We start from the raw sequence: 12,024 nt of genomic DNA on the forward strand, positions 1-12,024 counted from the left end.
GAAGGAGTGCTCTATCCCTTCTGCATAGACCTGCTCATTCACTCGTCTGCATGGAATTCCTTCTTGTATATAGCTTACCACACTAGTGTTGAAATACAAGGCTAGTGCTTCAACTGTATCCAGTTGCTGAATATGACCCTCGAGTAACCTATGGCAGGCAAAGTGGCATAAGAATATTCTCCCAAACATAGGTCCCAGATTAATTTTGATTTTTAGTGTGAAGCTACCCTGACATTACTAATATTTTCTACAATGCGAAAGCCCATGTTAACTCTAAACCACACTGTTTAAATTGGCATCTTCACAGTCGTGGCTTTACATGAAAATAAATTGCAAATATGCAATCTCAATGTGAAATTGGCTCAAAATACTGCACATTGAATAAACCAAGCTATGCAGATATGAGTTCACTCGACTGTACTCACTATCAGTGATTCTTGTGTCTGTCAGTTCTAAGGGATTCATAAATTTTGTTTTTTAACAAAACAAGGTCATAAATGCAGGATCAAATGTTATGAGTAATGAACATTAAAATTCTGATAATTTTCTAAAGAAGTCTAAGTATTATGCCGAGATTTTTATGAAAAAGAAACCTTGCTCTGAAAAAGCCTACCCTACAATAAAGATTATTTTCTCATTTGAGTTTCATTGAAGTCCACAACCCTTGTAGAATGGTTGTAGTTTTTCCAATATTTATTCATGGTTAAAAGAGGACAGAGCTTTCTGGAATAAATTTCATGTGAACTCTAACTTTTTTGATGATATATTTCAATATCCAAATAGTTAATTCCTACCAAATGGTGCTGTTCCACTGTTGTCTTAGAAAATGTACTGTGAATACATGTGGTGCAGCAATAAAACTGCCAGCCACTGTGCACAGCTAAGCAGGGTCCAGTAGGGTTTCAAATTGGATGGGGGACTGCATGTTGGGATTCCTTCAGTGCAGCGAGTTGGACTAGATGACCCTTGAGCTATCTTCCAACTATACAGCTTTTTGATTCTAGGGCCCTAATCCAGAGACGTTCAAGAACAGTAGATGGCTAGCTATACTGTAATATCCCTCATTCTTCCTGCCAAACAAATGATCAGCTGCAGATGAGTGACAGAGCACATGCTTTGCATGCAGAAGGTCCCAGGTTCAACCCCTGGCATTTCCAGTTAGACGGCTCAGGCAGCAGGGGATGGGTAACTCCTCTGTGTGACTGTCATTCACGCTGTTACGTGTTCACTTAAAATCTTTCAAAAGTGGAAAATTCAGATATTTTAGAATGAGGCAAACACACACGTTGGTGCATTTCTCACTCACAGTGTTCTTGTAATTTAAATTTTGGATGTAATATAAAAAACAATGCTAGTTCTGAATTTGGATCTGAAAACATTAATTTTTGTTAATTTTGAATGTGTTAAGTCAGCATATGGGCTGGATTCAAAGAATTATGAGGGGAAGGGAAACAGCTTGTAAGAGTGTTCTTGAGAAAGAGCTTGCAAGAGCTCTTCTTATCCAACTTCTTTGGAATTAGTTTCATTTTTCTCTAGAAACATTCTTGAACAAAGTGTAAAATATCCCCTTTTACAAATGGAAGAGGTCTTCTGCATATGCAAGGGCACACTTGGGTCCAAATTCATGCATTTTAATTGCCCAATAGCTTATGAACACCTAACAAATGAAAGATAATTGTTGTGCATCTTAATCTGCCTATATGATATCCTACATAAAATAAGAGAAGTAAAATTGGTTGTAATTATGCAAATAACTATTTGTCGTCAACATATAGAGGGCAAAACACACACCTCACTGCGTTTTTTATGTGTATGTGGCTCTGCACTTCCTATATTTCTTCTGGGTGAAAATTAAATAAGGCTCTGGCCAAAGAAATCTTAGCTGATTAATCTTGAGTTTTACTTGATTACTTACAACGCAATCCAAACCATGTTTATTCAGAAGTAAGTCTCACTGAATTCAGCGGGACTGATTCCCAATGAAGGATTACAGCCTTACTTAATTAACCTAGTAAATAATCATACATTTGCATATAAGAAAACCAATAGTTGTCAAGACCAAAGCATCTGTTTCCTTTGTTTTTAATGATGCACAAACATGTTGCAGCAGGCATCATCTTAGAAGAAGCATTTCATTTGTCACATAATTGGGGAAGGGGAATTCCTAAGATGGTGCTTCCTATGTGCAGAGTTTTTCTAAAAGAACTTCAACTGGGGATTACTTGTTTTGATGCCCAACTAATCAAAGTCACCATTTCAGTCTAGCGGATTAAAATGACTAAATGTGGTAGCCCTAAAGTATTACCTCAAGACTTTTTAAACTCATGAAGCGGTCCAAATATAGCCAACTTCAATCCTTTCACCAAATCCCATCAGTTTTCTTTAACTTAGCCAGAGCTTTGACAAGGCAGCTAAGATTGGCTCAGGCTGTCTATAGCAACAGTCAGGTGCAGTTTTATTATGACTTATCCCAGCTACATGAACTAAGATCCAATCTCACTCTCCCCCCTGCCCCTCCCCTCCCCTTAACTGATTGCCAGGGGAGGAGGGAATCATGCTTTTTGTCTAATATTTTTTTTGTTTTGTTTTTACACCCTAAAGATAATTTTCAAGATTACCCTGAAAACAAGGAAAGTGAAATAATGGACCTACGCTGTAAATGGATCTTTAAAAACCGTGGTCAAGTAGGCTTTGGCTTTTTAGTTAATCCCAGTGCAACTGTAGATCTTGTGGGTCAAGAAAATCTGTTGAAAACATACTTGGGGCAGTTGAGCTGAGAGGAGTTAATCCTGAAGAAGCATTTGGCATGGTAATGTCTAGCCACTCCATGTTGTCTAAATTTGTATCCGGAAGATCAAGAGATAAACAGGAATTAGAAGCGGTGAATTGAGAATCTGTTGTTTCCATAGGTGACTGTGAGTGATCTAATATGCCAGAGTGGTTAAGGAGGTCATTTTGAAGGTCCTCGATTAGAGAGAAAGACTCTCTGTCCTCACTACTGCTTGCCAGATGAGGCATTCCATTTCCTGAAGGCAGAGTTCCTTCCAAGAGGGCTTCTAGCTGATTCTCCAGACTTACAGAGAAATTGCTTGTTGGTTCTAAGGAGAGAGGAGGGGCCATTTGGACTTGTGGTGGCGGACGAGACACCACTGTGTTCACTGGCATTGTGGTGATATTGGCAGTAACGGGTCTCATTTTGGAAATCAGAGAAGGTTCCTCCTTGGTAGGCAGAGAAATCTCTGCATAAAAGGCAATGAGAGATAAATCAGTAAGATATTTTATTTATTACATATAAAGAAAAAAAAACCTTACTCACTTTGGTACACCACTCCAGCAATAAATTTATGCTTTTATACAATTAATTTGAAAGCGGTGAATTATTTATACAATTAATTAAGCTATCAAGCTAATGTTTGTACAACTATCAACATGATTAAAGACATGTGATGCAAAACCTACGTTACCCAAAGGAGTCAAATAGCCACCCCCTTTTTAGAGAGCCTGCTGTCTTCTCATTTCAATCATTCAATGAAGGCCTCATTAAGACTCTTTACAAGACTTTCACAGATTATTGCAATGACTAAAGGGAGAAGATCTCTACTCAACACAGTGGATTCCAAATTGATTAACTGAGCTCATGCTGTAAACCACTCATCGTTAATGAACTGTCAATAACTTTCTGAATTAACTGGTTAAATATTAGGCCACTATCAACCTGATGTAGATAAATGTTATTGCACAGTCAAGTATAATAATAATAATAATAATAATAATAATAATAATAATAATAATAATAATAATTTATTTATACCCCGCCCATCTGGCTGGGTTTCCCCAGCCACTCTGGGCAGCTTCCAACAAAATATTAAAACTACATTACTTTGAGAATGAGCTATCTTTTTATGCTGAATGACAAACATGAAATCCAATAAGAGACACACTTTTTTATGAATGTCACTCTCAAGGATGCTCACAGCAAAATCCATCTTGAGCAGAGATAAGGACAATATGTCCTAAAATTCGGCCACCTTCCCTGCTCTATACTAAACAGCAAGAGCAGCAAATTGGAAAGGAAGCTGCCTCTTGGTACCAGTGTCACTATACTTACTAGGACTGTGTAGGAGCAGGCAGGACATCAGCACAAGTGGAGCCAATCCAGCATTCCCACCCCACCCCAAACCTCGCTGTTGCCCTACCCTATCCTTGTAAGTAGGAGCAAAGCCAGTGCTGGGCCGTCAGACCCACAGTGCTACCCCTCCCTGCCAGCTGTTCTTGTTAAATCAAAAATAGGAATAGGAAGCTCTCTCTACCATATGATGCATTTCAATCTGACTCACCTCCACTTTTAATGAGAATATCAAAGAGGTCATCCATTTGCTGGCTGTGAACACTGGAAATCTGTAACACAGAGAGTTCTTTATTCATTATGTCACACACCTTTCCCTAAATTATGCATGCTCTGCACCATGTAGGGATCACCATGGGGATTGTGCTGGTATGGATGCCACACACCTTATGTTTCTACCTAAATAAGGATGCTGTTGTGATCCCATTTGCTCTTTCTTAAATGGATTTTATTAATTATTCAAAGAAGTTGCAGTGTAGGGAAAAGAAAAATCAATAAAGTAGAATTCAACAAATACAGATCACATATCATTTTTGATCCCAAGGAAGGAACAGGCTTATGCATATTTAAGTTAACACAATTTTACTAGCTAAAGGACAACATTTTGCAGATCTGGGACACTTTCCCAAAGGATTGATCCAACTAAGGCTGCAGTGCTACACACTTACCTGGGAATAAACACTGCTGAATTTAGTTAGGATGATACATATACAAGAATGTGCTGTAGGAACATTAGCCGCTATTCTGCTAAGAATTAAGATAATCACTGTTTCCAGAGAAAGGTGTACTACACAACTGCAGGCATGGGAAGAATGCTCTAATAGGCATAAATCAACACACAGGGTACAGAATACAGAGAAAGCCTTCTCCACTCATTACAGCTACCATGGTGCACAAGAGCATGATAGTTGTCCCCTTACTTATATATTAATCAGTCCTAGGTTCATGCTAATGATGTGATCTTGGCTGGATTAGGCTGCTAGCAGACAGCCAATGAAGAATGATGATCAGAGAATATGAGGGCTTTGAAACTTTCAGCCTACTAAAGAGGGGAAGAAAGCCAAAAGGAAGGCAAAACTTTGATAGTGACAAGTTTTAAAAGTGGGGGAGGGATGTGTCTCCCTTAGTCTCCCCATGGCTGCTCCTTATGGAAAGATGGACAGAAAGTTGAATGTGATTGTTCTGCGTAAAACAGTGAAACATGTCATGTTGTTGCATTCCTGCATACATCTTACCTCTCGTTGAGAAGCCTGCAAGCTGCGGGTCTGTTTGATGGCTTCTTCATAGCGTGGAGGGTCCTTTGCCTTGGTTACTGAATTGCTGAACAGAGATTGCTGCAAAATGTACTGTTGGGGTTGAGACTGGGAGGCCAGCTGTGTGAAACAATGGCAAACAGTCAGCAAATAATTGTGGCAGCAGAAGGTTCTCAAACAGCATCTCTGCAGAAATCCACACCACCCTCCTTTAAAAACAGTAATGTGCTAATTTAGCACCTTATACGTCATCTCCATTAATCTACTGGAAATGAAAAGTGCACATAAAGAACAACTTCCCTTTATATGGCTGTGCAGTAAGTGTAGCCTATGGCATTTAAGGTTCAATCTGACTAAGTCTCGTATAGAGTACACCCGCTGAAATGAATGCACCAGAATTAGTCATGCCCACTTGTTTTTGAGTAGGATTCACTTTGGAGACAACCCTATCATTTAAATGTGGCCCCATCTTGTTTGGAAGTCTTGAGATTTAAAAGTTCTCAGGTCAAAAAGAGAGGGTGCTTCCTTCTTTTTATGCCATGGTCACAGTGCTTCCAATCTGTTACTCTAGCAACCTCCTAGAGCATAGATATTCTAAGGTAGGGGAACAAAGTATAAGCTATTACATCAAGCTGCGTCAAAGGCAGCTGCTATATCGAGAGACCAGAAACCTCCAGCTCCTGCTGTCCTTGAACTTTTTTCATTCTGACTGGTTATTTTATGTCCTTTGTAACTAAGAAGCAGTGTCTGAGTTTGTTTCCCTACTATTCCCTCCCAATCTCTTTTCCTTTTGTTTTGCATCTTTTAGATTGTAAGCCTCAAGGCAGGGACTGACATTCCTGATCTTTGTAAGCTGTTTCAGGAACTTCTTTTTGGCTTAATGGCAAGATAATAAATGATTTAAATATGTTAGTAACTGAATACATAAAATGAATATACCTTCTGAGGAGCACTGGGTCCATTTTGCACCAAGGGCACCTGGTTCCCTGAGTGAACAGTGGTATTTGCTGTCTGACTAAACAAAGGTTGCTGTAGAGTTGTCACAGACTGATTCTGATAGGAAAATACTGTATTTGGTGAGGTAGGAGGAAATATCTGTAAAAACAAAATGTATGTATTTAAAACTCATGCATGCCATTTTTTTTCAAGTAAAAGGAGCATGGTGTACAATAACAATCAAGCAGCTCCTAGTGTGGCCAACAATAATAACATTCAATCTTAAATTGAATAAAATGCTCTAGTGCGCAATATCACTGAAGTGGAGAAAGTACAAAGGCCTTCCTTAACAAAGCAGTTGTAGCCAACCTTTGGTGGTGCCTGCCAGATGTTCCTGATCTGCAACTCCCATCAGCCCCAGTCAGCAAGACAAATTGTAAGGAAAGATGGGAGCTGTAGTTCAACAACTTCTGAAGGGCCCCATGTTGGCTAGTCCTGTCATGGAGGGAAGGTCCTGTGGAGACATAAGTTCAGCAGAGTAGTGGAACACCAAGCAAGGAGTGCATTGGGGGCATTTCACACCCTGCTCTATTTGTGTTGGATGTAAGATTGCAGCCATAGGCTTTTTTTGTAGTAGCAATGTCCTAGTAGCTTCTCCTGCATACACTCCAGTAAAATGAATGAGGTGTGGTATTGCACGTTTCCTATTAAACAGAAGAAACTCAATGAAGTGCTACCAATTTCTCTCTAATGAACCACAAACGCACACCAACTGGGACAGAAATGTATATATGTCTTATGTATTAAAATGCTAAAGCAGTTTAGAGAATTGCCCATTGCTGTGTGATTTAATTTAGTATAGCAGTTTTCAGAAGACACAATAGGAGGTTGTAGTACATTTCACAACTGATTTTTTTTTAAAGAAACGAACGACAACCCTGAAATCATTAAGTATTGCTGAGGATACTGTAGCAAAAATGACAAGATAATTGGAATAATGGAATGGTGTACATTCATCAGTGCAAAATGACTTCCATTCAAGCGTTTTGGTGATAATTATGCTAATATTTTCATATGAGGAAAAATTCTAACCTAAGAATCAGAGAAATGTAATAACAATTTATGAATCCTATTCAATGCTATATCCTACTTTAAGGAATATCACATACTTTTAGTTAGGAAGCAGAAAAGTAAAGAGTTCCACTGACAGCATGCAGTCTATCTGTATTCATAATTCACCAACCTGTCTGTTTTGTGGGGTGTGACCAAGCACACGCTGTGGGGAAGCATTTTCTTTGGATGCCGAAGAGTGCATCTGTGGTACTTTCTGGGACAAAGCAGAAGTAGATACTTGTGCCATGGCTGGAATGCCAGACTGTGGCTGGGCCTACAGAAGAAAGAGAATGGCTTGATTTCACAGTACAGGACACAGCTGGACTATATGCATAAATAAAGAAACCCAGGGATGTTATAATGAATCTTTAAATGTTTGACATCAAGTCTTCCTGAAGTATCTAAACACAGTGTTAAGGAAGATGGTGGGTTCGCATGTTCACAGCCCATGAGCAGCAAATGCTACTTTATGGACAGACAGGTGTTATGACCACTGTGGTTTCAATTGGCTTGGCTTCTGTGATGTCACAGTGGGCCTTGAAAGCTGTGGAACAGAAAGCTGAAAGTAAAATTAAGAGCTGCATGGTAAATGTAAAAACCACAACAACTCTTGTTAAGTTAAACCTCACTGTCCTGTTCTACATGAGAAAGAGTCATGGTCAGTGTGGCTCTGTAAAGTGGTTTTGCAGCTTTTAGAGCGAAGAAGCAAATGATGCTTGCTGCTTGTATATGTGGTACAGGGGGTGTGTGGGTGTGTGTAAAATGCAATTATCTATTTCAGTTGCATCCCTTCATCTTGACCTGACACAAGAGACGTATAAATATACCTAAAACTGAGCCAAACCACCGGCCCATCTGGCCTGGTACTGTCTGTGCTGATAAGTAGCAGCTCTCCAAGGTCTTCTACAAATGCATCTCTCATCCCACTTACTGGAGATCCTTTTAGATTACTTGAAAGGCGCACATCAACTAGGCATGTGCTCCACCACTGAGCTATGCCTTCTTCCTTAAGATTACTAGAGGCATCTTTTAGAGATAAGGGAAACAATGAGTGAAGCCAAAATTATGCATTTTTAATTACACACTCACTTGAGAGGAGCATTCCAAGGTGTGCATGTGATCATGAACCCTACTCTAGAAAAAATATGGGAAGGAGAGTGAATTGGTCAATCCAAGTCTCTTTGAAATGAATTTTCTAACTGACATCACTGCCTGTTCTAGCGCCAGTCCACCAGGCACTTCTTGAGAAATCCTGAAAAGGTGTGCTGGTGCCACTTCCAGTTATATACATTGCAAGAAAGTGTCTTTTTCTTTCTTTCTCTTTTGAAAATCTCTGAATTTGTATATGTGGCACATTTTATGTCTTGCATTCATCTAGGCACATGAGAATTTCTCTTATTATGTTTTACGGCAAGCTGTTCACAAGAACAACTATTCTTATAGTAACAACAGAATGGATTAATAATATAATTCTGTCAGCCACTGTTTTGAAGCAGCAACTCACAGTAAACCCCCCTTGCACTGGTACCAGAGGCCTAATCCAGAGGCCTAATCTAGTAACTGGTATGACTTTTTAATCCATTTACATTAGATCCTATGGCCAGTGCATGATCCACCTGCAATATACATTTACAGCACTATCGTACAGCTTTAAACAGTCATGACTTCCTCCAAAGAATCTTGGGTCTGAGAGTAGTCAGGAGACCCCTATTCCCTTCAGAGAACTACATTTCCCAGAGTTCCGTAGTGAAAGAAACTGGCTGTTAAACCAATCTGGGAAGTGTAGCTCTGGGAAGTGAACAGGGTTCCCCTGACGACCCTCAACATCCATAACAAACCACAATAGATAAAATAGTCACTGAAGTCACATGAAGAAAATTCCCCATGGCTATCAGATTATAAGTGACAATGACAAATAACTCAAAATGGAGGAACCTTTCGTACCTGTACCTGGATACTGCCCACAGGTAGTTGCATTGAAGTGGCAGAATTTGGACCCTGGAGAGAGAGTGGCAGTAGCAGCTGTGCTGTTCCTTGTGCAGTAAGTAGAGCTTGAGGCTGGGCAACAACAGCAGTTTGTGGCTGTCTCTGCGAACTTACATAAAACTGAGATATGACATTTTGTGGTTCAGCTTTGGCCAAAGGTACCTCCTGTTTGATAACAATAGCCTTTTTGGCAACTAGGTTCTGGACATCCACTGACGCTGGCTGTCCTAAAGAATGGTTGGCTTCAGATACAGGTTGTTTTGCATCAGAGCAATCTGCTAAAGTGCCTTCCTCCTTGACATCATGACCGATATGCTTCTGATTCAAAGTCAGTGTAATATTAGCTGAGGCTTGGGGTTGCTGCTGCTGAACCCGCTTCTCAACTTCAAGTTGCATTTTCAGCACTTCCACGAGTTTCTGCTCCTGCTCCAGTTTTCTTTTGAGCTCTTCAATCTGCTTCTCTTTTTCTTGAAGCTTACGGTCCTTTTCTGCTGCATCAAGCTCCATGCCGAACATGCTTCCACTGCCGTGACTGTCCTCATTTGTGGTACCTCGAAGAGGAGGTGATGCATTTGGGAAGTGTGATGGAGACATCACGGTCATGATTTCCGTCAAAGTATCTGCCATGTTAGTGTCATCCGTGCTGAGACTGGACGGCTCTGAAGGAGACGGGGAAATGGGCAAAGGGGAGTTGATGCATTCCATAGGTGTTGATTTGCCGCCAGTTCCACCAGATGTTGTTTCTGAAGAAAAGCTGGAAACTGAGCTAGCTATTGGCTTGTTTAATGTAGCAACAGGGAATACGGCAGTTATTTCTCCAGGCTGGCTGGTACAATTAGTGGAAGGAGTAACTGCCGCTGTATGACTAGCATTGATAGAATTATTGTTAAGATCCTGATAGGGTTTCAAACGCTCAATAAGATCCATTTTAGTTCCAGACACTGGCAATCCTCTTATCTTGAGCTCCATTTTCAGTTCAGCTACCTGAGTTTTGTTTTGTTTTTAAAGGGAAAAAAGAAGCATTTGTGAAAAAGAAGCCAACTAGTATCAGGATAACTCTGACACAGATTGCTTTTTTTTCTGCACACAGGAGATATTATGACTTATAGGGTGCCTAAAATTACTAAAGACAAGATAAATTAGGGAAGAAAGGAAAGGAAAAGGGGGAAAGGGTGACTTGGGAAAAGCCAAAGTGAACACATGTGTGTCTTAAGAGGTGCTTGAATGAAAAAACAGATCAAGAAGAACATACAGTAGGAATCTGCTTTATAATGAATGAGACCATTGGTCCATCTAGCTCAGTACTGCCTACACTGACTGGCAGCACCTCTACAGGATTTCAGGCAGGGAGTCTCTCCCAGCCCTACCTGGAGATGCCAGAGACTGTGCCTAGGGCCTCTTGCATACAAAGCTACAGCCCTTCCTCAAGAGAGAAACGTATAAGGTAGAAGGGCTTTCCAGTGATATGGAGCTGGAATGGAAAAGGCACTAGTAGGAACAGTGAGATTAATCTTAGGCTGAAATAGAAGACTAGTACCCACACAGTAAGTGTTCTGAGGTAGAGCATGAACTGAAAGGAGCATTTAGAGATAGAAGAGAATATAGATATAGAGGAGAGAGACCAGGGAGACACGAAACGTTGAAGCGAGGGTGAGAAGTGAGGGGAAACCAATGAAAAGAACAATGTAAAGAAGTAGTAGGACCTGGACAAAGAGTGGAAAAATATTAAACAAGGAGCAACAATGTGCAAGTGAAGTTCCTGGAAGCACAAAGTTTTTATGTTCACTGTGGTGCTTGATCACCTACCTCCATGTACATTCCTTTCCCTATGTGTGCAGAACTGAAAGCAACATTGCAGTTAATGGGCAAGCCTGATGGCACCTTACAAAGTAACCTTTATTATTATTTTTAATATAAGCTGTTGTCAGGTGCAGTCAACTTTGCATGCATGAAGAATTATTAATAGGCAAGCACCTGAATTATAATTTACTACATTTTTTATCCTGTTTTTTCCCCAAGGAGCCCAAATTAGCCACAGATGCTATCCTTCCTACTCCCACTCCTACACATTTATCTCCACAACCACCCGGAGAGGTAGGTTAGGGTGAGAGGTGGGGCCCAATGTCACCATGGGAGCTTCATGGCAAAACAGTGAATTTAACCCAGGTCTCTGCAATCCGAGCCAAGTAGCAATGAACAAGGTGAGTAAAGGGAGAAGGGTATGATGTGGGAACATTTGAAGTCCCAGGAAAGCACTGCTATCATAAGAAGCAAACAAAAATCACTTTTGAAATGGTCGCATGACACTTTTTTTTACCTTTAAATCATCCAAGCTAGGAGGCAGGGGCCCAGGTTTTCTGTTGGAAATATTATTGTTCTGTCTCGGTGTGCTGGCTGCTGCGGAAGATGTGCTATTGCTCAAAGTATTCAGTGGTACATTCCCAGTGTTGCTCTGTTTGTCACTCACCGGCCTTTAAGAAAAAATGGAATTGAAGCTTTCAACCATTTTCTCTATGACCTCATTGTAATATACATTGCCTTGAATGTGAAGTGATTTTCCACTTAACTATGAAGTATTTTATATATGCTGCACAAGTCAGAGTATACCCC

General features: G+C 40.3%; 1 protein-coding gene across 7 annotated transcripts in view; it reads right to left on the minus strand.

Moving 5' to 3' along the window:
• Positions 1 to 675: 675 nt before the first annotated feature.
• Positions 676 to 12,024, minus strand: part of MRTFB (myocardin related transcription factor B) — a 93,692-nt gene continuing 82,343 nt past the window's right edge. For all 7 annotated transcript variants that reach the window (XM_081887949.1, XM_081887953.1, XM_081887951.1 and 4 more), the window contains 7 exons: positions 11,732 to 11,885; positions 9,373 to 10,398; positions 7,559 to 7,702; positions 6,319 to 6,474; positions 5,362 to 5,499; positions 4,338 to 4,398; positions 676 to 3,239 (listed from right to left, as the gene is read on the minus strand). In XM_081887949.1, the coding sequence (XP_081744075.1) occupies positions 2,704 to 3,239; positions 4,338 to 4,398; positions 5,362 to 5,499; positions 6,319 to 6,474; positions 7,559 to 7,702; positions 9,373 to 10,398; positions 11,732 to 11,885 (2,215 nt within the window). In that variant the 3' untranslated portion in view covers positions 676 to 2,703. The remainder of the gene's footprint in view (positions 3,240 to 4,337; positions 4,399 to 5,361; positions 5,500 to 6,318; positions 6,475 to 7,558; positions 7,703 to 9,372; positions 10,399 to 11,731; positions 11,886 to 12,024) is intronic.

This window comes from Podarcis melisellensis, assembly GCF_964234715.1.
Source record: "Podarcis melisellensis genome assembly, chromosome: 14".
Lineage (NCBI taxonomy): Eukaryota > Metazoa > Chordata > Lepidosauria > Squamata > Lacertidae > Podarcis > Podarcis melisellensis.